This window comes from Oncorhynchus mykiss, chromosome 10 (genome assembly GCF_057628025.1).
Source record: "Oncorhynchus mykiss isolate SJ-2025 chromosome 10, ASM5762802v1, whole genome shotgun sequence".
Classification (NCBI taxonomy): domain Eukaryota; kingdom Metazoa; phylum Chordata; class Actinopteri; order Salmoniformes; family Salmonidae; genus Oncorhynchus; species Oncorhynchus mykiss.
Genome location: NC_143031.1, coordinates 47675876 through 47699892, shown reverse-complemented (window position 1 = coordinate 47699892; position 24017 = coordinate 47675876). Strand labels below are relative to the sequence as shown.

The 24017-nt window shown below is 45.4% G+C and overlaps 1 protein-coding gene across 4 annotated transcripts in view; it reads right to left on the bottom strand.

Moving 5' to 3' along the window:
• Nucleotides 1-24017, bottom strand: part of LOC110534120 (pro-neuregulin-2, membrane-bound isoform) — a 114808-nt gene continuing 90791 nt past the window's right edge. For 2 of the 4 annotated variants that reach the window (XM_021618798.3, XM_021618800.3), the window contains exons 4-11: nucleotides 19525-19645; nucleotides 14721-14779; nucleotides 9433-9456; nucleotides 6395-6497; nucleotides 6175-6298; nucleotides 5717-5844; nucleotides 5361-5582; nucleotides 1-3449 (exon numbers count right to left, since the gene is read on the bottom strand). In XM_021618798.3, coding sequence (XP_021474473.2) covers nucleotides 2786-3449; nucleotides 5361-5582; nucleotides 5717-5844; nucleotides 6175-6298; nucleotides 6395-6497; nucleotides 9433-9456; nucleotides 14721-14779; nucleotides 19525-19645 — 1445 coding nt within the window. In that variant the 3' untranslated portion in view covers nucleotides 1-2785. Of the gene's footprint in view, nucleotides 3450-5360; nucleotides 5583-5716; nucleotides 5845-6174; nucleotides 6299-6394; nucleotides 6498-9432; nucleotides 9457-14720; nucleotides 14780-15190; nucleotides 15268-19524; nucleotides 19646-24017 lie in introns of all 4 variants that reach the window. The other 2 variants (XM_021618799.3, XM_090186897.1) reach the window with 1 other exon arrangement.

Below are 24017 nucleotides of genomic sequence, written 5' to 3'. Positions count from 1 at the left end.
TGATATGAATAAAGATTTATTTTATCATATGAACAGGTGGATCATTTTTTCATTTTATTTAACAATCTATGACAATCTCACATTTTGTTTCTAGCATATTCCAAGAATGGACATGGGGTGGGGGGGCTTTTTTTTATTGCTGAATGTGAAATGAAATACACTTTCACTGACCAAAAAAAAAAAAGTCTGCTGCTTCTTCACCATGCACGCATCTAACCTTGACCACAAGCACATGCAGAGGAGAGGTGTTCAAACATTTCAAGAGGGGAGGGAAGAAAAAAGGAAAAACAGGATGAATCTGGCAGCACTTCTATCAGGTGAGGAGAGGGTCAAGATGGGGGTGGGGGTATCACATTTAAAACTAACTAAAGAAGCACGGTCTACTTTTGCATTTTTTTTTTCAAACATACAAAATTAGACCCAGACTGTGAAGGACCCGGAAGGAGAGAAAATCCATAGGGGAGATGAGACAGAAAACCAGTGTCTATGTGTCTGTGTCACTCTGCCTTCCATCCTACAACAGTTACACGTTCTGTTTCCAATCCTACTTGTCAGTTTGGTTGTCATCTAGATTAACCGGATGATTTGTCCCGGTACAGTCATTTGAGTTTTTTTTGGTTGCGTTTCAAAATGTATATGACCAGTTCTGCAAGATTATCAACTGTTTTCTGTCACTACAATTCAAATGGATTGCCAAAACAAGCTCCTGCAATATTTTTTGGGGGGAGTGGAGGACAGAGAAGTTTGAACAAACAGTTTTGTTAACTTTTCGTGACATACTTCATAACAGGCAACAAATCACTATCCTTATCCACAAGACTGAGCAGCGCTCGACGTTAGTGTATGAGACCCTTTAAAGTGGTTAGTCATTCCTGTAGACTTGCGTGTTGTCTGCTTGGTCTCGACATAGTGAGATAAGAATTCATGAACACCCCCCCCCCCCCTCCCCCCCCAAAAAAATCTATGAACATGAATCTGTGAATGAGGAAAAATGACAATTTGAGCAATGGCTACATAACTGCATGACATTTTAATAATGATGTAAATATGTATTCCTATCATGGTGCTTCTTCTTCTTCTACACTACAGGCATTACATAGGTTTCACACAACACACTACAGTCACCTCTTAGAAAATGATGTCAAACAGAGCAAAATGGAAAGTTTGCATATTTTGGCATTTTATGACCCTCCAAAGTTTCACAGCTATTTATCTTGTATTGGTGTAGTGTGTTCTGTTCTGTTCAACACTCTGCTTTATTTTTCTCTAGATGGGAGGAATAGCAAGTTGGGTGTGACCTTAATGTCCTTGTGGGGACCTTAAGTCCTAGGTAGGTCTGATGGTGGAGGGGGGAGAGGGGGGGGGGGGTTGAAGTCCTGAGACGCTGTGCGGCCCTTTACTCTGGCCACGGGGACAAAATGGACAGGTGAGGAAGAGGCGGCATGGGGGTCATGGGAGAAAGTCTCTTTGTATTGAGCCACTATCACTGATGGCAGACTAACTGCTACTGTACACTGACAAGTGCCATTTCTTCTTCAGAATCACAGATAAGCCAGGACGTTGGGGGCTTACCCTGTTGGGACAAGGAGGGGGCCATTAGATAAGCCTTACCTTTTTGGGTCAAGGAGGGGGCCATTAGACAAGTCTTACCCTGTTGGGACAAAGTGGGGGTCATTAGACAAGCCTTACCCTGTTGGGACAAGGAGGGGTCATGAAGTAAAACCTTACCCTGTTGGGACAAGGATGGCCGGGGTGGGGTGGTTGAGGTTAGGTGAGGCAGCTGTAAACACACATCAAGCAACAACATGCAGAACTCTCTACCCAACAGAACTCTCTACCCAACAGCAGCACAACCCTGGAACCCAGGTTGGGCCTCACTGTGCATCAGCAGCTTTCCTCTACTGATTCCGCTTGCTTTGGTGCCCAATAGAGCAATGAGTTGGTACAACACACACACACATGCCCACACACACACTCCTTCACTCAGAGAGCAAAAAGGACCTGTGTTGCATTTATCAGATTTTCTATTGGATGCCAAAAATGATAAACCCTATAGGCAAATGATATTAATGTAAACATACACCTTATGATTAAGTGGTTTATATTGCATGATGTGGAAGGGGAGGAGTAATGTTCAAATGGGGCTAGAAAAAACTCCCAGAAAAAAAAAAAAAAAAGCCAAAAGAGGAAATGTGTATAAAAAAAATGATGTCCATATAAGAAAAGGCTACAAAAACCTCCACTGGCCCTCTGGCATCGGCATACAGCAACAATTCTCCACTGGCCCTCTGGCATCGGCACACAGCAACAATTCTCCACTGGCCCTCTGGCATCCAGCATAAACCTCCACTGGCCCTCTGGCATCGGCACACAGCAAAAATCTCCACTGGCCCTCTGGCATCGGCACACAGCAAAAATCTCCACTGGCCCTCTGGCATCGGCACACAGCAAAAATCTCCACTGGCCCTCTGGCATCGGCACACAGCAAAAATCTCCACTGGCCCTCTGGCATCGGCACACAGCAAAAGGCACCACAATATTACTCTATTTTTTAAGTAGTGAAAAAATTGGCACGTGTTTTTATGCTGTAAATCAAAATGTACATATAAATAGAGTTTTCCCTATAAAAAAAGTCTTTGCTGTTAACTAGTAGACAACTTTTGCTAAAATGAAAATAAATATTTCATTTGTTTAGAATATCTGTCAGTTATATAAAATAAAAATATTTCTTATAGGTGCAGGTTTATAGTATATAGATTTTTTGTTGGTAGGTCGACTTCGTTCTTTAGTGGGGTGCATTGTCCGGTTTGGACCGCGAGTGCGTCTGTCTGGTCTGTACGTTCCCGCGTGCACCGTGCCGCCCCGTAGAGTGCGACTGAGAAGTCCGACTGTCGGCTGGCCTGTAGATGGTGGAGGGCTCCGCGTTCATATTCTGCATACTGAGGAAGGGCGTGCTCTCGCCCTCTTCCTCCTCCGAATCGCTGTCCGTCAGACAGCTGCGAGAGCCATAGTCCCGTGATGCCTCGTATCCTCGCGGCGCTACGTGGCCGTTCAGCCTGGACCTCCGCAAGCGCCGACCCCCTCCACCACCAGGCCCACTTCTCTTTGGTTGCTCTCGGGAGGACAGGTACTCCTGCGTGGTCTCGTAGTCTTCTTCCTCAGCCAGCCGGTAGGGGCTGGAGGGCAGGCTGCCCGTGCTGTCGTTCAGGTAGGTGCGGCGCTGCTGCCGGTAGGGCTCCTGGCGCTGGACGTCGTGCAGGGGCACCTGGTAGCGCCGCAGCAGAGGCTGGTCATCTTCCAGAGGGTAGCGGGTGTGGGCGGCTGGCGGCAGGGACATGGCCTGGCTGGTGTTGGGGGAGGTGATCTGGAAGATAGGCACCTGCGGGGGCAGTGAGTAATGGAAGTCCACTGGAGAGAGGCGGGCCGGCGTCGTCAAGGCCGACACATACCTGTGGTGAGGGTGAAGATGGGAGTGGGGAGGAGAAGGGTGGGGAGAGGAGAGAGAGGACCAGGCCAAACAGCAGCAGCTGAGTTAGATGTCATGTCTAACAGAGTGACGTGGGACAGGGACCCACCATCCACAAACAGCAGTGAGAGACGTTGAGTTATTGAGCAGAGGTTTGTCAGTTGTGTGTGGATGGTGTTTGTGACATCCTTGTTTGTCTGTTCATTCAGTCAGTTTGCTATATCTTTGTTATGTTAATAAATGTGTTCATCTTATCGGTTAATGTGCCATTTAACCAGTGTTGGGGAAGGTACTCTGAAAATCTAGTTAACCGAGCTACCAATTACTTCACACTAGAAGAAGTTATGACACACTACAGCTACCCTTAAGAAACATATCGTTAACTTAACTAAATCAAATCAAATGTTGCCGAATAAGCGGAATACAACAGGTGTAGTAGACCTTACGGTGGAATGCTTACTTACTTACTTACAAGCCCTTAACCAACAATGCCGTTCAAGAAATAGAGTTAAGAAAATATTTAGTAAATATACTAAAGTTTTAAAAAAATAATTAAAAAAATCGGTTCAATCAAAAAGTAACGCAAGAAATAATGAGGCTTTATACAGGGGGTCAATGTGTGTCTGTGTGGAGGGGGGTACAGATTAGTCTACGTCATTTGTAAAGGGACTACGCATAGATAACAATACTTCGAGTTACTTTGAAAAAGTAGTTCACTACATCCAAACTACTTTGTGAAAAATGATCGGACGTCAATCTAAAATGTTATATACTACAAATTGCAAGACAGACTAGCCTACATGTAGTTCAACCCTGCCTTTAGCCTGAGGGAGGGTTATACCTAGGAAAAACATCAGTGTGTGTGTGTGTGTTGCGCTGGGTTTTGAGGTGCTTTAATATTTAGATTGTACAATGTGTTGAACTAGTGTCCCTCTCCCCCAGTACAGTCCCTCTTCCTTCATATGTTCTATGGCACTGGGGGAAAAACACAGTACACACTTTAGGAAAAAGCATCTGAAAGACCCAATGGCAAATCTAAAATAAAGTGAATCACTGTTCCACTGTAATCCTGTTGGAAAGATTAGCATTGTTCAAGTCAAACGTTAATGTTAGCCTACTGTAGCTATTGGATGAGCGCACTCTCACCAACTTAAAAACACTCGAAAACTAACATCTTAACATCGTAATTGAAACAAAATGAGTGGTCATTCGTTTCCAGCTGAAATGAGTAAATAGAAACCAAAGTTCTGTAAACTTCTCTAAGCCTCTGGAAACGATGAAGATGTGTCCCTACAATAACACCGGCGCTCGATCTTTAGGCATACGGCAACCCAGGGCGGAGGTCACGGTAGAGTTGACAACCACAGCCACACCAGAGACCTGCTAAGCTAGAGCTCCACCCCAGAGATCAGATCTGTTGTTCTGCCCTCCGTGTCTTAATGAAGTCCTTACGGTATTCAGCCTCCTGTTTTGCTGCCATACAGAGTTAGGGGAGTACAGTACAGAACAGTGGGCTTGACACAGCAGATTCTTCACAAGAAAGCTGCCTGTGGGATATCTCTCATTTCGACCGGCTTTGACACGCAAAACACTTCACACCTTAATACAGGAAAATACAACTGGATATAACTTAATTTTTGTATACCTACAATATCCTTTATCAGAACAAGACACAAGAACAGTAGCAATGTTGTGACCCGTCTGTCCTACAGAAGGCCTATCTCATCATGTCTGCCTGCCTATGATATAGTATTTGCCATTGACACTTTCAAAGTGCCCTCGCTGGCCTCTAGGGGCTGATAGAGAGCCAGCTGTAAAACGAGGCCTCCTATGGTGGGTACTAGAAAATGCCCCGGTGCCATAACCACAGAGATGGGCCGTGTTCCCTTCCCACCTGTCGCTGTGTGGAGAGTCCCCCAGCGAGTCGAACGAGTCTCCGTACTGCAATCCCGGCCGGTGGGGCACAGTAAAGCCACAGTGTGCGGCACGCCTGGCCCGGGCCTCCATGCACGCAGGACTGTTGCATTTACTGGTCCCCACGGAGGACGACATCATGCCCGGCGAGTCCGAGAGGACACTGTCAGTCCGCTCCAGGCTCCACGTCCGCTCCTCGTGTCTGAAACGTTAGAGGACCAAAACATAGGGCTGAACCGGAGTATAGTCCAGTGTGCGCCTGTGTGAGTCATTTTCCTGTGTGCGCGAATGTGCATGTCAAAACATTTAGCTTGTGGATGTTGAGTGACGGGTTACCTGTGAGTGGAGGAGCGTGCATGGGTATAGGAGTTGTGAGATCTGGAAGACGCGTGGCTGCCGGGGAAAGAAGCCACTGTTCCGTGCCGTATGACACGCTCCGTTGCAGGAACATTCTTTGAGATGTACTAAAAACACACAGAGGGGAAAGGGTTTGGAGAGATGGCATGAAATTGTGTAACTTTACGCACACGAAGACTGTCTTGACAGATGCGAAGCTCTGTTGATTGACCACGTGGGTATGTTCTGGAAGGGGAGGCTTAGTTACTGAAGGCAGTTAACTTGTGATATCCCTACCCTTCAAGAGAGTACACATGGTCCACTATAGGAAAGTACCATTTCGGATCCCATGGTACAAAAACTCCACAAACAAACATTTAAATCAAAAATCAACTTACCCATCCATCAAAACCAGTAACCGGTCAGTCAGTAAAATAATCAATGAATGTGTGACTCACATCTACCATGGGTATCTCCTCAGGGCCAGGTCCTGGGTGATTGGGTCCATTCGCTAGGTTCCGGTTGGGGTGATCTGCACACATGTTCTGCCGCAGGTGATTGTGCATCTTCTTCCTCTGTTTCCTGTGGAAGAGAATACCCCCAGTCATTCACATAGACTCTGGCATAGACTTATCTCCGCACCAGGGCTACCTTGTATACTGCTCTGGGTTGACTTACTTGGTTTTGCAGTAGGCCACTACACACACGATTCCCACCACCAACAGAGCCACGCAGATACCCGTGATTGTCAGGACTCTTTTCTGATAGAGCTCCTCCGCCTCTGTGGACACAGGCACAGGCACGCAGGCACGCAAAGTACGAGGGGGGGGGGGAGAACAAAACAACATCAGCCCCTTGAAGTGGAAGGTGTTAACCCCATTTGTATCCCATCACACCAGATCCTGATCCCACACCCCCTGCTCCTGTCTCCACAGGTTCTACACTCCCACACTAACCGATACCGCAGATGCTGATCTCCCTCTGCACATGTATCAAAGCAGCAGACTTACTGTACCGACTGTTGTGAACGTTCGGAAACATGAGCTCGCTGACAGTCCAACTCCAGCCCCTTATTGTAAATGGCTAATGCACAAAAGCCAGTTAAAGGCTAGTAAATATGAATTGTTATTACAGGAATTAATTGTGGTTTCAACATCCTTTACCAAACAAGAAGCCTGGGGTGTTTGGTAGAAATGTAGTCGAAGTGTTTGACATTTAGACGGCTGACATTAACTGGGGAATTTGTACGCCGTTCTCTAGAGATGTGGATGATCGACATTCAATTTACATGAAATGTATTTTAATTGCTGTAGCATATCCGTGCTGCGCAAATGCAGTGAGAATTGTTGGGCTGGGTTTACTGTCACTCATGTCACCGTTCTAGAGGCATCGCTCTAATGGAGGTCTGCTCAAAACAGGTTGAAAACAGAAAAGCTGTCCCAAATCTGCCACTCTGATTGTAAGAGTGCCTCATTCATCCAAGACATCCCGTCTGACTGGAAGCCCATCAGATCAACACAGCTAGACAGAGGCCGCTCAAACTCTCACTGCCCGCTCTGCAAGACCATTTTACACAGAGGCACTCAAACAAGCAGAATCGCAGGTAAGGGGACCCTGCAGGCTTTGAACATGCTCTACATTCAATGCTATAAATATAACATAAATGAACTATAAAAAAAATATATACTATTTTTGAAACTATTATTACATGTCGTTTGACGTGTCGTTTTTTTATGATCAACTAAAAATAAACTAAAAACACATTTTCAACCGCTTTCCTTTCCCGTAGAAGTGCTCCTGTGAGGAGAGGAGAATGTGGCTTAACCAGGGGAGAGTGGAGGGGAAGAAGGAGCAGGCCAGGGGGAAATACTGATGGTAGTAGTGGGCCTATGATGAATAATGTCATAAAAATGAATTGTATTTGTACAGCTCCCACCCATCGGAGGTTGCCTCTCTCTCACCCACTCCCTTCATTCACCGGGCAGCATGGGCAATTTTACATCAGCCTGTCGCTGCAACTCTGTTTTCTGCCACTATAAATAAATCACCAAGGCTAGTATTTATTTATAGTGGAGAAGAGCAATAGGTCAACCATATTGGTTGTTATCTAGTGATAAAGAATTTTCAAAAGTGAGAAGAAACATTCTCGGAGCCTCACACAAATGTACCTGATTGTAGTTTCAAAATTGTATTTTTTATATTTTTTTACAGTGAGGTCTCATAAGAAAATATAAAACTCCAGCATCACGGGCAATTCCTCGGGAAAGGAGGTACTGAAAGAACAGACTATTTCTGTACGCTCTAAACAAGGTATGACATGCTCATACCACAGTAACTTCACTCGAAAGAGTCCAGTCACACAAAGCATTCTACTGGTGCAGACAATTCTCCGCCATAGTAAAGAAATGGATGGGTGCAGGTAGGACAGAGCAGGTCGACTTGCAAAAACTCTATAGTGAGGTTTCAAATGAGAGGAGGTTAGAGGTTAGAGGTGAAGTGTTGAGGGGAGGAGGAGAATGACACAGTTAAGATGGGCAGCGTGGATGTTGGGGGAGGGAGGGAGGGAGGGAGGGAGGGAGTCAACTGTAAACCTGGCATAGCATGCTAACGGGGGGGGGGGGGGGGGGGCGGGGGCAGAGCAGAGGTAGAGGGGAGAACATGAAAGCAAATCCTGAAGGCCTTTGGTTGAGAGAGGAGAACAGGGGTGTCCTATTTGCAGCACTCATTCCTGAGCTTCTGTCTGTGTCTCAGGGATGTGGCGAGGGACTCTGGTGTCGGCTAATACAAGTTGGAACATGGTACAGTTCCTGCTTTATGATGGGTGGATCATTAAAACATGTACCATCACTATCAATTAAAAGTACAGTACGGGAAGTACTGAACAGTGTGTGTGCGTCTGTAAGAGAGAATGAAAGAGAGCGAGAGAGATGGAGGGAGAGTGGGAAAGAGAGAGAGAGAGAGAGAGAGAGAGGGAGGTGTATTAGTTTGTGTGTGTGTGTGTGTGTGTGTGTGTGTGTGTGTGTGTGTGTGTGTGTGTGTTTCTGTGCCTAAGGAGGGCTGAGGGGTTATACAACTCTTCCAGAGTAATGCAATTCAATTCACACTAGTGTTAACACTAGCCAGGGTGTGTGCCAACAGAATCACACGAAACTACGCACTCGCACTGTTTATTCTGTCGTAAACAGCGGGCGTGCGGACGGCCACGGAGGCTTACGCGGATAAGTCTGAAGTCATCAACCCTGGAGAGAAGATTCCAGAGGGAGTCAAGACTCTAGTAGGACACTACTTCTCCCTGAGTGGAGGATGGATGGAGGGGGAATCTAGTCTACTCCATAAAGGGAGGATCCATGAATCAAGCAGGCTTCCATATTGATTTCTACCTGCTCTACAGGTCTATAGTCCCTTAAAACCAGTTCATCAAGAAGAACTGCTGCATGCTCTCCTGTCAGATTGTTTACATGGTCGAATGTACTGTGCATGTGGTGATGAGGGCTGCAGATTAGGACACCCCGTGGTAATGTTAGAGGGAGATTCGGCTCCATGGGGCAGCCCAGTGAGTTACGGTTATGGTTGATTGACAGATTGATTAACCAATCAATGGGACCATTTACTTTATAGAGTCCAGAGGGAATGGAAGCAATGTCAAACAGAACGGAAGGAGATCAAATACACAGCTCTAGTCAAGCTGGGAATTCAAATGAAGGATTGTTCCATACCCATAAATTCAATCCCAAGATGCTCTGCCATTGCAGAAAGTTGACAGTTGGGGAAACGACAACGACAACAACAAAAAAAGAAGGGGAAAAAAAAGAAAGAAAGAAGAAGAGACCAGTTTAGGAGAGACGCCTTCCAACATAGATAAACAACAGATATATCCAGTATGTGCACTGAGCAACAGGACTGACGGGACAGTCGGAGACATGGATGGTGAGTCAACAGTTACAGTGGCGGCATGGAGCTGGACAACCATCAAGATAAGACGACCAAAACATCCAAACAAGCGCCACACACACACACACACACACACAAGACAACAACAAGCAGTTAGTCAATCTAGACTATGGCATGCAAAACCAGACATCCGCTGCCAGAACGGCTGCATGGGATCTCTGGGCCAAACCGTTAAGGGTAGATTAAGACACAGCGCACTACTTAGCTAATGAAACATTATATTACCGCTACAAATGGGTCTCTGGTACAAGAACATAGTTTTAAAAGTATAGATTAGACGTCCAGTTAGTGGATTAGAATGTATCGTCCTGACTACAAGGGATGTTAGACGTTACACAGTCCAATGTTACGGTTCCGTTCAGCACAGGCAACTCCATTCAGGGATGATTTGATAGGACGTGACATGTTAACAGAACAACCTTACCTGTTTGCAATTGGAATACAACATCAGATCAATTCACTCCGTAGTCCTGCATTAGAACTGCGTGGTGGTGAGGGAGGGGCTGACCGCTAGACAATAAGGGCATGTACTGTAGGACACGTGGAACCTGCGACTGCACTCAGAAGGATACATGTCAATTTGAAGACAGAGTCCGTCTCAGCAATCCGTCACTCAACCTCATCTAAGGACCAGCACCTTGATACTATTGACTAAGTGAAGATGATGCTTCACCTCATCCGCACAAAATTAAGTAACCCAGTCAGATTGAGGGGGGAGGGGGGGGGGGGGGGGGTTATATTGCATGGGAAATCAAGGCCATGGGGCGAAGTGGAGAAGGGCTGCCTGCACCATTCAAGCTTCTGAGCCCATACAGTACATCTGAAAGCTCACTCGCTCTACACAGGTCGCGGCAAATCCCTGCTGTTGTCATGACAACGTGCTCTTGGGTAAGCCCCGGCCCTGCTGAGTGGCTGAGGCGGTCCAGCTTTCTGTACAGGAGTCAACGAGATCTCTGGGGTAGGGGAGACACCCTAATAGGAGAAGGGAAGGGAACTCATACGTGGGATGGATGAGGTTTGGGAAGTGAGTGTGGAGGGGTGGAGAGGATTCTGTCTGCTTCTATATAGTTCTGTTTCGGTAAACAAAAATAACTTCACAGCATGATAAGGATTACATTGCTAGCCCAGAAATGCTGAAGAGGCTGATTGTATATGACTGTGGCTCTACAGTCTCCTCCATTATTCTACACTGTTTAGGGTAATCGCACGACTATCGATACAATCATTCGAAATGGGAGAATCCTGTTCTAGTAGGTCAAGTTAACTGTTTGGAAAATGTAGCCAACAAGCAAATTCTTAGGTTACGAGATGCATTTCTTCTCTGGCTGACTAGTAAAGTACATTTCGGATGTACAACGGTTTTGATACAGTGCTGTCACTGGAGTAGTCCTGACCTCGATTGTCTGTGTGCACACTTGGAGCACGTTCAGAGGAAATTGGTGCCCAGAAATGACCTCTCCAGTGTGCTTTCTGAATCCAATGACGTGTCAGATCTCGCACTGGGAGAGGTGAAGAAAGGGTTTGAGCGCCACCCCTTCCAACCTGCCTTTGCACTCATTCACTTTATTATTAAGTGGAGCCTTAAGCTTGTTTCCAATGCTACTCTTGTGTACACGCAAAGTCCTCTCTGAAAAGGGATCACGCATGGCTGGGAACCTTTTGGGGGAAATTTCGACAGATCCGACTAAGATAAATGGTTTATGTACTAATGAATTAATTTACATCCCTGGTTGGTGCCCGACGTCAATGAAACATTTGGTCTGATGCCTTTACAGTATTTTAAAATTGTGGATATCTTAAATGGAAGAGGTTTGAAAGCGTCACCCACACGTCCTTTCTTGGGTCATCTCAGCATGTTATTCGAGGGGACAAAAAGGCTTTGCTCGGGTTGTCTAGAGTTGTCAATGAATACACTTCTTGAAAAGAGAGGCAACTGTGTTCATCTCAGTTCCGGTAAGGTTAAACATAACATTACAGTAAAATAGATGTAGCTGTAGAGTGAGAGAGCTCCCGCACACTGCCTTCTGCTCTGGGCTAGCACTTCAGTACAGTTGAATACAGTACCAGGCTGTAATGCATGGACTCCGGTAAAGGTCTGAAGGCACTGACATGACATATGGTATACGTTTTGCAACTGAACAGTGTACATGAGTAGACTGTCTCTTTAGCTAACGTTCCACTCCTTTTCACTGCCAAAGAGACTGGCCTTTCGGGCAATCTCAACGTTCAATAGATGGATTAGCTGACAACTTCCCGAAAACAATGCGCACGCTTCAAAATGGGTGAGTTGTCGTGATTCAGGATGGCCAGATTGCTAGCAACACTGACAAGAATCTGCCATGTTGGGAATCGTAAGCGACTTGTTTCAGCTCGTTTCATCTTGTTCTTGATACCAGGTCTTGTTTTGAGGTGTTTTGACGGATTTGATGTCTATGCTAATATGGCTAAAATTCACTCACTAGCTCACCAACAGCTGTAACGATGTATTTGAGAGACAACAAGTGCTCATTGTGCAGACTAAATATAGTTTACACGTTGTCAACATTCTAATTCGACCCACCCAGTTTTCCCCCATAGTTGCGCACGCGTCGATTTTGTTGCTAAACTACCAACCCATCTAAATGCACTTGAATTTACGGCAGAGTTGCTCATTGGTTGTTGGAAAAACCACCATTCATTTTATAAACACTTGATGAGGGCTGTGTTTCGTGTAGGCTTACTCTGGCGGGAGATTTTGATAACCGTGTAAATCTCTCTAGGACAAGGTGACTTTTATCAATATATTCACCTGTATTTACCCCCCAAATAGGAAATGCTAATTAGCTTCTAATGTGGCTATCATAAAGAACTACAAATGCCATGATGATCTGGACAAGACTGCCTAATGGAGACAAAAGGTAAGAATTTCTGGATTAACTGTTTAATGCTAGCTAAATTTAGTAATGACTAAATTGGCTACATTTCTTTAAATTGACAACTCTGTGAACTGTCCTGTACAAGTTTAAAATGGGACACTATCTTTTAGCAAAGGTGTCAGCTAGAGATGACGTGCAGAAGCTGGCAGGGATTTGTAGTCTTGCATTATGTCTACATTGATGCTAACTAGCATTTTCAAAATCGGAGTAAATAGAGCCGACTATATTGATAAAAGTCAACATTGTCTGAGTAGATTTACACGGTTATCAAAACGCCACGCCAGGGTGAGCCTCCATAAAACACAGACCTTTTCTTGAAGCGTTTCTAAAATTCCCTATGGGGGAAAAATGGGGGAAAAACGACTGATTTCCCTGTTTGACCGCTAGGTTTTATGGGAATTATGACACCTCCACTGTGGGGCTCTGTGATGCTTACAGATATGCACAGCAGACAACTACAATATTGCAATAGTATAAATCATTTGCCATGACATGACATTGGAGACAGGCCCAATGTTTAATCGTATACTAATCATATACTGTGTACTTTTGTAATTGCATATCGTAAAATTTCCCCCTTTGTTCATGCGAAACTAGAAGAACCCTACGTGACATTTGAGGAGCTACAAGGAGGCAGACACAGATTTATGTTTTGTTCATGTAAATCTCTTTTGGATACATAAACTGCCCTTTAAAACAAGTACTCGCGGATAAATACTAGTTAACCACATTAGGAGTCATGTTGACGTGCAAACACTGGGGAACATAGCAAAATTGAGTTGGGGCAGAAAGGCATGATGTATGTACACGTAGTGTGTGGACATACATCAGAGCCAATGGCTTTGAGACATGACCTGCCGAGCTCAAGTTCTCCACATGCCTCTCTCTAATCTGGGTGTAATTGGGAGGTTGATGGACATGCTTGCGGGGGTTGCCAACGTGGAGTGCCGGTACAGGGTTTGACTCTGAAGCCCCGGGCCACTAGTTCTATTCTATACCGCACTGTAATTACAGAGCAGGAACTCAGAGCTGAGGAGGACCTCTGTGAGAGCAGGCATCCAGGGTCTGTTGTTTTACTGTGTGGATGGCATTCTGCTGCTGCTAAACCTTGGGACTTGTTCATACAATAACAGTGACGAGTATTGCAGGGAAAGCTAAGGGAGTGTGTGTGTGTGGGTGTGGGGACACACACACACACACACACACACACACACACACACAACTGAGAATGGCATTCTCCATACATGACCTGATCCATGATGTGACTAGTAAAAGGCAGGTGTCGTCATTGTAAACTGCGTGTGCATTTTATCCCTACCAGCACGTTCCGTATAAAGTGATGCAATGCCCACATGCTTACTTTGCTTATTCTATTCCCATGGGATTTAGAGATGGTACATGGACGGATAGCCTTAACAATAAAAAATTGGCAAAGGATACAAAGACATTTGAATAATGACCAGTTAACGTCGTCAGGCAATTTGCATTACAATTAGCAATGTCCGTAGGCTAGACCAGGTGTCCTAAGTCTAATGCTTAACAGCCATGTCACCCTGACATTCATGTTGGACAACAAACGCAATAGAAATCGGGCTCTTTCTGTCCCGCGGAGCAGCACTAACATTATCACAAACGGCTGTTTGATTCGATATCATACAAGCGCCATTGTCACGTTGTTAGGGAGGGTTTTGATGTTGCATCGTGTGTTGTGTCATTAGACTGCGCTGGCATGCAGTCGACTCGTAGCAGGGTTTTCAAATAGCTGGGGGTACACTCTGCAATCCAACTCCGCTCGGGCTCATTCCAGCGGAGCACATGCCAATTACTGTACATATCAACGTCAAGGACATTCAGTACCAAGTCACACGCAGACGTCCAGTGTGTGCGTCGCTATGCTAATTCTCTCCAATGCAGCAATTTGTTCTAAAATTAGAACAGCAACAACTTAACGGTGTTGGTCTGAGGGGAGCGTCGCCACGGGACAAGGTAGTTGAATTGGATGAGTCAACAGACACAGATGGTAGAATAACGACTATGAAGGGCAACACAACACGGCGCCCCATGCCACATGTCAACGTGCAGGACAGACAGGACAGGACAGACAAGACAAGACAGGACAGAAGAGGAAATGGACATACGGTAGAAACTGGCCATAACGTAGTTTTGACAGCGGTCGCCAGTAAAGTCATTCGGACACCTGATGGAAGGAAACAAAACCACAAAAAGAGAGGGAGGAGGAAGGGAGGAGGGAGTGAAAGAGAGAGAGAGTATGGGTGGGGGTGGGGGTGGGGGGGGGTATCGAGAGGAGAGGATATGCACAAGAGACGGGGAGGAGATGAAGGGCGAACGAGAGAGAGCGAGAGAGAGAGACAAAGAAAGAGAGAAGCAGAAAAACACAGTTAGAACCGCAGCAACACCAGGGACAGAAGAAGCAGAGCGATCCCACTGGTGACACCACTGTGCCGCACACCACCCACGGCTTTGGTTGACCTGAGAGGGAGGAGGAGGAGGAGGAGGAGGGAAGGAAGGAAGGAAGGGAGGGGACTATAGAGGTAACCCGGTGACAACCGTGGCTCTGTTCTCAGCTGTGGGTGTCATGTGAACATACTTCTGTAAGGATTGGGCATGCGCAATCGTAACGGCTCAGTCTGCAAGCACCGCGGGCCGAAGTATCCATCCGGACATCTGGGGAAGGGAGGAGGAGAGGTACAACGTAATATGGAAAACACAGCAGTGAACTCAGCAGTGAACTGTATACACGTTACTGGTGAAGACCCGATAGAGGTTATATTACAATATGCAATATTATGGTGGGGCAGAAACGTTCTTCTACCTGCGTCCGACTGCTTCAGTGTGCTAGACATTACAAAAACATTGCTAGGTTTTTGGTTTACTTGCTTAGTAAATTAATTGGGTTAGCAATCACTGTCGCTCGGCAAGGGTGGAATGTCTCTTGCTGAACAGAAGACGGTTGACCAGGAGGGCATCTTTTCCCCAACGGTTCACTCTACCATCCTAGTTTTAGCTGTATCCTTTAACAAGCAACAGTGCCGTGAGTTCAAACACATTAACACTTGCGGGAACATTTCCACTCACGAAGGCAACATTTCCACCCCACGCCAGCTCTTATGCAAACAGACTGCAGCAGTAGTACCCAACGGCATCTGTTGGTTAATAATCAGGAACTTGGACGCATCGAAAAATGAAAAATTGGGATCGAGGCATATAGCTGGATCGAACAACAAACCCTGTGGCACATGGACTCAATCTCAACATTAGGCAACTCTTGAAGCGCTGAAAACATCCGGATTATTCTGTAATAACAAAACTGTGCCTCTGCATTGGATGGCACTTTATAAAACAGCCAGAGTAAAACATGGCTAGGCAGTGAGTAGGAGGGTACACTGTTCAAAAGACAGAAGCATCCCAGTCTCTCTTCCACGTCCTCTCTCTGAATAGATCAACTTTTGCAGATATTATGGCACTAGCCCCGTGCTACAGACAGGCTTTAACTGACAGGTCAGAGGTCATGGAAACAATGTTGCCCTGATGGAGAGTGCCAGAGGGGTGGGCCTACATGATTTGATAGATTTTATTATAGGGTCATGGTTTTCAGGTTGCCCAGCTCACCTGGACTTATAAGACACTATTTGCTGTAGCAAAATAAAATAATAATCACTATAAATACATACACACACACACACACACACACACACACACACACACACATAAAATAAACATACATGTATATGGCAGTGAAAAACAATTGTGGAAACAAACCAAAAAAACGTCAAGTTTACAACGTACATGTGAGCTCAAGTGCCCCATGGGGATGTGGTGGTGGGGGGGGTCAACCCACAGGGATGAAAACAACCCCCACTAATCTCTCTTTCTACCCTCTTGACCTCTTCCTTCTTCACATGGGGTTGCAAAGAGCCCTCCATCCTTTTTTACATTTTTTTCATTTTTTTACCCCTTTTTCTCCCCAATTTCGTGGTATCCAATCTTGTCTCATTGCTACAACTCCTGTACGGGCTCGGGAGAGACGAAGGCCCTCCGATACACAACCCAACCAGCCGTAATGCTTCTTAACACAGCGCGCATCCAACCCGGAAGCCAGCCGCACCAATGTGTCGGAGGAAACACCGTGCACCTGGCTACCTTGGCTAGCGCGCACTGCGCCCGGCCCGCCACAGGAGTCGCAGGTGCGCGATGAGACAAGGAGATCCCTACCGACCAATCCCTCCCTAACCCGGACGACGCTATGCCAATTGTGCGTCGCCCCACGGACCTCCCGGTCGCGGCCGGTTACGACAGAGCCTGGGCGCGAACCCAGGGACTCTGATGGCACAGCTGGCGCTGCAGTACAGCGCCTTTAACCACTGCGCCACCCGGGAGGCAGCCCTCCATCTTTTGACTTGGGTCACGTGTAGAAGAGCAATCAGTCTGTTACATATTTTGAACTTTACTAAGAATTTTTTTTTTTTTAAAAGCAGGAGGCTCCACCGGCCTCCGCACTCCTCCTTACAGCAACCGCATATATTGGCCATGACATTCCTTCCAATTTCTACCCGCCTGGTTCGGGGGAGTGCATTTAATTGGGTTAAGACAGTTGACTCACAGAGTTACAGTGTCACGTCTCATGTTGGAAAGATCTGTTGAGTTTGCTCTCGACTCACCACAATCATATTTCTGGGGACACCTGTCCACTTAATCAAAACGCCGCAGCGGCCCCTCTCGCGATCATTCTATTCTTCTCCGTTTGTCTCCTCTGCCTCCCTCATCAAATCAGGATGTGCAGTTCATTGAGCAGTGCCAGCATTTCACACTCTCTCCCCACCAACGGAGCCGCCAATCCAATAGAGGCAATTCCTCATGATTTAGGAGATTTATAAAATGCCTCCCAGGAGTATTATGCTATTCCATGCCAAATTACCCATGCTGAGTGATATGTTAACCTGGGGAACACACAACAAAGGCTTCTGGAGAAATGACAAAGAACAATGCTCTGTCACGGTAAAATCAACAAATGTTAAAATTTGTCCTCATAAAAGAACACACTGATAGAGCACATATTGTAACAAATCAATATCGGTTTGAGTGTTTAAAAAGGATTAAATATCTTCTGTCAACATAAACCAAGCAAGCCCATACACATAGCCGACTAGCATTTAGGCAAAACAAACCCCTTAGACTAAAATACACAGTATTGAACCCAGAGGCAGTTAGCAGTCAGCTATCTGAAGAGTGTTCTCCTTAGCGAGTCCCGTATCCTTCATGAAGAATAATGGCCTGTTGAGTCTTCCATGTGCAGTACCTCCAACCTATAGTGCAGAGCTCAACAGAGCTTGTGTACTCTATCCTGATTCATGCCATTCACTGTTCATGTCTGTGTTTTTTTGTCCCCGAACTTGCAGGAATCCTTAAATCGAGCAGACATTGCTGATGTGGCCGATATTGTGTATTATGAAACCCGGCGCTACAGGTCAGGGAAATAATTACCCTCAGGGTCATTCGTTAAACTTTTCCTTCCCGCTAAAGAACTTTATACTTCAAAGTGAAGGGCATAAAAACAGGGCCAGCTGTCGGCTGGACTTGTTCAGATGGTGAGTAATACCCGCTGAAGCCTGGCCTATATTGAAGGAGATGGCTTTGGGGGCAACAATTCCCCGCGGGCCTCCCCTGCATTATTCAACTTTTCTGGACCCGTGCCTCGACCGGGAGTCAGTTAGCTGCAGCAATTGAATTATTGCTCCCTCCAATTTGTACACAGCTTATTGAATGGCTGTTGCAGCCACGCAGCACTGCTTGCCGAACAGTGTTCCTGAGGCCAGCTGAACACACACACAGTGGCTGGCCAGTGGACCTCCGCGCCACTCTCCACCGTAGACCCAACGTGGAAGCATATGTGATATTTACATAAATGGACCAACGCTCACTATAATAGGATGTGATAACGTAATTATAGAGATGTAGAACACAACATCCCCCCCCCCCCCCCCCCACACACACACACACACTCTTTCCCTGGCACAAGCTGTGATATTGACGCAAACTGTTACTACGCAGGATGACCGCGCCGTAAACATTCACCTGTTCTGAGACTGCCGCGAAGACGACACCCAGTGTGCAAAAGGCATGTCCGTGTACATTCTTGCATACAGCTGCTGCACACCTACACATGTCAAAGGCAAATCAACATGCTCACACTAGCATATAGCTAGTACATCCGGTACACACGCAAATCAGAATCTGATCCCGAGAAAAAGGTCAATCAGCTCCTCGTGGCCACTTCCACAATCAAGAGAAAAACATTTATCTTCCAAAAACAAAAAATGTCCTTAGCGCACTTGATTTAAAAACCAGTGTTGTACATCTGACCCTCTTTTCAAAAGGTCTTGTGATGTAAGCAACGATCCTATTTAGCTCGCTAGAGGCCTCCGACTGGCGTAAATATTTGTTCCTTACACTACCAGTGAATCATGACATTTATAAAAAAGGCCTTTTCATGTGCGAGGCTCCTGCACGCCAAACGTGGGCTGAGAACGACGAGCAGACCACAATCTAGCCTCCTTATCAGCAACCAAAGTATACATGAAAGAGGCACAAACCCTTACAATAGACATCTGCACATACTGGCAATGCCTTCCTGTAATCCTCAGCTATGCCGGGCCTCCTGTAAGAGAGAGGGGGCTGGAAGGTGGATGGGGAGGGGGGGGGGGGATAAAGGGAGATTACAACCTTACGAAGGGGATAGAGAAAAGGCCTCTGCTAAGAGAGGGTTAGAAAATCACTTGACATGACCGGAGTCTTGATCCTGCAATCGATCTGTCATTACAAGAGCATAAGGAGACAGCGGCTGAAAAACAGAAAAGACAACTGTCCAAGTAGAATTCAAAATGTTGCCATGGGACGAGTTCAGAAATAGCGGCGAGGACTCACTTGCAGGAGAGCTGATTGATACCATGTATAAAGTAACAGTCGCCGCCGTTCACGCAGTAATCCTTCTCGGTGTCGTTGCATCTTCTGGCGTGGCCCGAGCCTGGCGATAGTGTGGTGGTTACTGTCCAGGAAGAAAGAGCGACATGTTAGCAACACAGACATGAGAGTACTATAGGCAGTTAGAGCTCTGTTACTGGAGTAGAGTACAATGTATATTATGTCATCTAAATAATACTTGAAACTATGACGGCTCCATTCGGGGGACTTGGGTAGAAGAGTAGAAACACAGTGCGGAACATGCTACAATATACACTAGCAGTCAAAGGTTTTTTCCAAGGGTTTTTTCTGTATTTGGACCATTTTCTACATTGTAGAATAATATTGAAGACATAAACTATGAAATAACACACATGGATTCATGAGGTAACAAAAAACAAAACAAAAAAAGTGTTAAACAAATCAAATAAATACAATTTTTGATTCTTCAAAATAGCCACCCTTTGCCTTCATGACAGCTTCGCACACTCTTGTCATTCTCTCAACCAGCTTCATGAGGAATGCTTTTCCAACAGACTTGAAAGAGTTCCCACATATGCTGAGCACTTGTTGGCTGCTTTCTCTTCACTCTGGGGCCCAACTCATCCCAAACCATCTCAATTGGGTTGAGGTTGGGTGATTGCGGAGGCCAGGTCATCTGATGCAGCACTCCATCACTCTCCTTCTTGGTCAAATAGCCATTACACAGCCTGGAGGTCTGTTTTGGGTCATTGTCCTGTTGAAAAACAAATGATAGTCCCACTAAGAGCAAACCAGATGGGATGGCATATTGCTGCAGAATGCGGTTGTAGCCATGCTGGTTAAGTGTGCAATGAATTATAAATAAATCACAGTGTCACCAGCAAAGCACCCCCACACAGTCACACCTCCTCCTCCATGCTTCACTGTGGGAACCACAGATGCAGAGATCATATGTTCACATACACAGAGTATCACAAAAACACAATGGTTGGAACCAAACATTTCAAAATTGGATTCACAGATTTCCACCAGTCTAATGTCCATTGTGTTTTTTGACCCAAGCAAGTCTCTTCTTCTTATTGGTGTCCTTTAGTAGTGGTTTCTTTTCAGCAATTCGACCATGAAGGCCTGATTTACGCAGTCTCCTCTGAACAGTTGATGTCGAGATGTGTCTGTTACTTGAACTCTGTGAAGAATTTATTTGGGCTCTAATCTAAAGTGTAGTTAACTCTAATGAACTTGTCCTCTGCAGCAGAGGTAACTCTGGGTCTTCCTTTCCTAGGGCGGTCCTCATGAGAGCCAGTTTCATCATAGCGCTTGATGGTTTTTACAACTGCACTTGAAGAAACTTTCAAAGTTCTTGACATTTTCCAGATTGACTGACCTTCATGTCTTAAAGTAATGATGGACTGTTGTTTCTCTTTGCTTATTTGAGCTGTTCTTGCCATAATATGGACTTGGTCTTTTACCAAATAGTGCTATATTCTGTATACCATCCCTACCTTGTCACAACACAATTGATTGGCTCAAACACATTAGGAAGAAAAGAAATCCCCAAAATGTACTTTTATCAAGGCACACCTGTTAGAATCTAAATGCATTCCAGGTGACTACCTCATGAACCTGGTTGAGAGAATGCCAAGAGCGCGTAAAGCCGTCATCAAAGCAAAGGGTGGCTACTTTGAAGAATCTCAAATATAAAATACATGTATTTGTTTAACACTTTTTTGGTTACTGCACAATTCTATGGGTTGTTTCATAGTTTTGATGTCTTCACTATTATTCTACAATGTAGAAAATAGTTTAAAAAAAATCAAATAAAGAAATACCCTTGAATGAGTAAGTGTGTCCAAACTTTTGACTGGTACTGTATATACTTGTACTGTATGCAATGAAGGCAGCGCATAGAGACAGGTGCAGGAACTTTCCACTCCAGATGGCGTGGTCAACCAGTTGCTCTTTTGTGATTTTATACACAATACAAGACATAAAACACTCACTTCTCATTCAATCACTCATCCTCCACATAAAACGGTCACATATTTCCTTCCAAGAATTACATTGTGTCTCTCAGTAGTGTTGACACGGACTCAAGACGCTCTCTGTGCAAAGATAAATATTTCCCCCTGAAGAGCGTAGGAGTCCCTGTTTATCCCTTGATTCAGATCTCTGGAATGAAATGGCCTAAATGTCATGCCGACTAATCCTCCACTGTTATGTAAATAGTGCTAAGAGGTTTTGGGATGAGGCCTGAGGAGTGGCAGGACTGGGCAAGGAGAAGAGGGAGAAGAGGGAGGACTCCTCTGTCAAACGTTGGGATGTAGCCTCTGTACACTGAATAGATTTCAACCCGCACCTTGCTGGGGTGTGACAACATGTTTGTGTTTGCCAAATTGGAGGTTGATTGACAAATACATACTTGTGAATGTGTAGCCTACTTCCGTACATACAGTATTGTTATGATATGGGGGGCACGGTTAGTGTTCAGACCTAGACAAACACACCATCCAGGTAACACGTCTACACTCCATTCCCACAGGGGACAGCAGCAACTTTGTCCGGGTGCTGAGCCTGGTTGATAAGCACATCAGGTGATCGTCAGTCAGCGTCCCAGCTGGCAAGTCATGAGGCTGCTGGTTTTGTTTAGTTTGTTTTTGAGTTGTTAGTTTGGCCATGCCTTTGTCATTTTTCCTTTTTTTGTACATATTTATGTTTCATCACCATCTGAACAAATAATAATCCACTTGGACTGGCCGACCATGAGGTTTAAGCTCGGTAAGTCCTTTAACTCGGTAAGTTGCTGTCTCCTGGGCATATGTGCATCCAACCCCTGTACAAAGCGAGTGCAACAATATCCGTAGGCTAGAAACGGGTTTTTGTAAAACAGTACATTGGTATACTTGCAATACTAACTCAATTCACTTATCAAAAGACCTACCCAAATTAAATTCCTGCTTGCAGTAACTTGATACGTAGTAAATTCAGTTGGTGCTGTGGTGGCCATGGTGAAAACAATATTACACAACACAGGCACCAGGCACGCATGCATGCATGCACGAACGAACACACACACACACACACGCGCGCGCAAAACACTGCTGCCTCACCTTTCGTCACAGTGTTGTCCACACGTTGACCTCATTCATTCCAGCTATTGATTTCAATTATCACTATTGGCATACATAGAGGGATACATAGGTAGAGGATGAGAAAGAAAGAGACGGAGAGAAAGACATTGCTGCCAACTTGACCTGTGATTGGTGTGATCAGCGTGTGATGAACAAGGCCGTTGCACATCTGTGGTCAACTAAACATCCATTTGAACTTAGCCCTGAATACGTTGCACATGTTCTGTTGGATAGCACATGTAACCTATTCTAAAGCAAAAAGACACATATTTGCAGGAACTGTTTTCAATAAATGGGGGGGGGGGGATCTGCCAACTCAACAGGAATGCTTTTTCTCCGAAAGTGCACAAAGCTTTGCAAATACGTTCTCAGAAAGTGCACAAAGCATTGCAGAAACCTGTTGCAGCAAATCATACAGTAACAGATTCTGCAAAGGACAAATTGTACCTGTAGCCAGATTTCCCCCCCCCCCGGCCCCTCAACTCTCCAGTTAACTCACTCACTATCCATTGCATGACATGGCAGGGAATCGGAAGAAAACATCCTAGAACAAAAGCTCTGTACACTTTGCTAATAATAGTGTTCTCACAGCTCGCTCAATTCATACATGGAGAGGCGCCCGTTGGCCCAGGTCCAGCTGTAGCAGAGCGTGTATAGTGCTGTCTGTCAGAGGAGCGAAGGTGCTCCCACCGTGCCAGGAAGGAGAGAGTTTACAGTACCCAGGCTCTACTACTTGTTTATCTGTGAGGGGAACTAATGACGTGGGTTAACCACTGCATATTAAACTTAACTGTCGCAAGTGGGCGAAAGCACTTGTCTCTTAAAAGACAGCTTTGTTTTTTTTAAATCCCTCTCTCACACGCTCCCTCGTCTGTTTTATCAAATTATTCTCTTATTTCCTTGTCGACTTAAAGGCCCAGTGCAGTCAAAAGCTTCATTTGTCCTGTGTTTTATACATTAATTTCCACACTATGAGTTTGGAATAATACTGTGAGATTGGGAAAATTATGTTAATGCCCGTTTAGTGTAAGAGCTGTTGGAAAAGACTGCCAGAAATTTCAGCTTGTTTGGCTACTTGTTTTTTTAGAGTTAAAAAATACCAATGACAAAGAGTTTCCCCTCCTTTCTGATAGTTGTCAGGTTACACATCCCTCCAATTAGGAGCCTCTCTCAGAGTACTCCCAGACAGTCCTAGCAAAATTGAGAAATTGCATTTAGCTAAGAAGCTTTTTATTATTTTACCATTTTAATTGAAAACAATCAATCACAGTAAGGTACTTCAACTGTTTTCCAGAAATGAATTGATATGGACATAAAGATGGCTGAATTACACCTTAGACTCTTCTG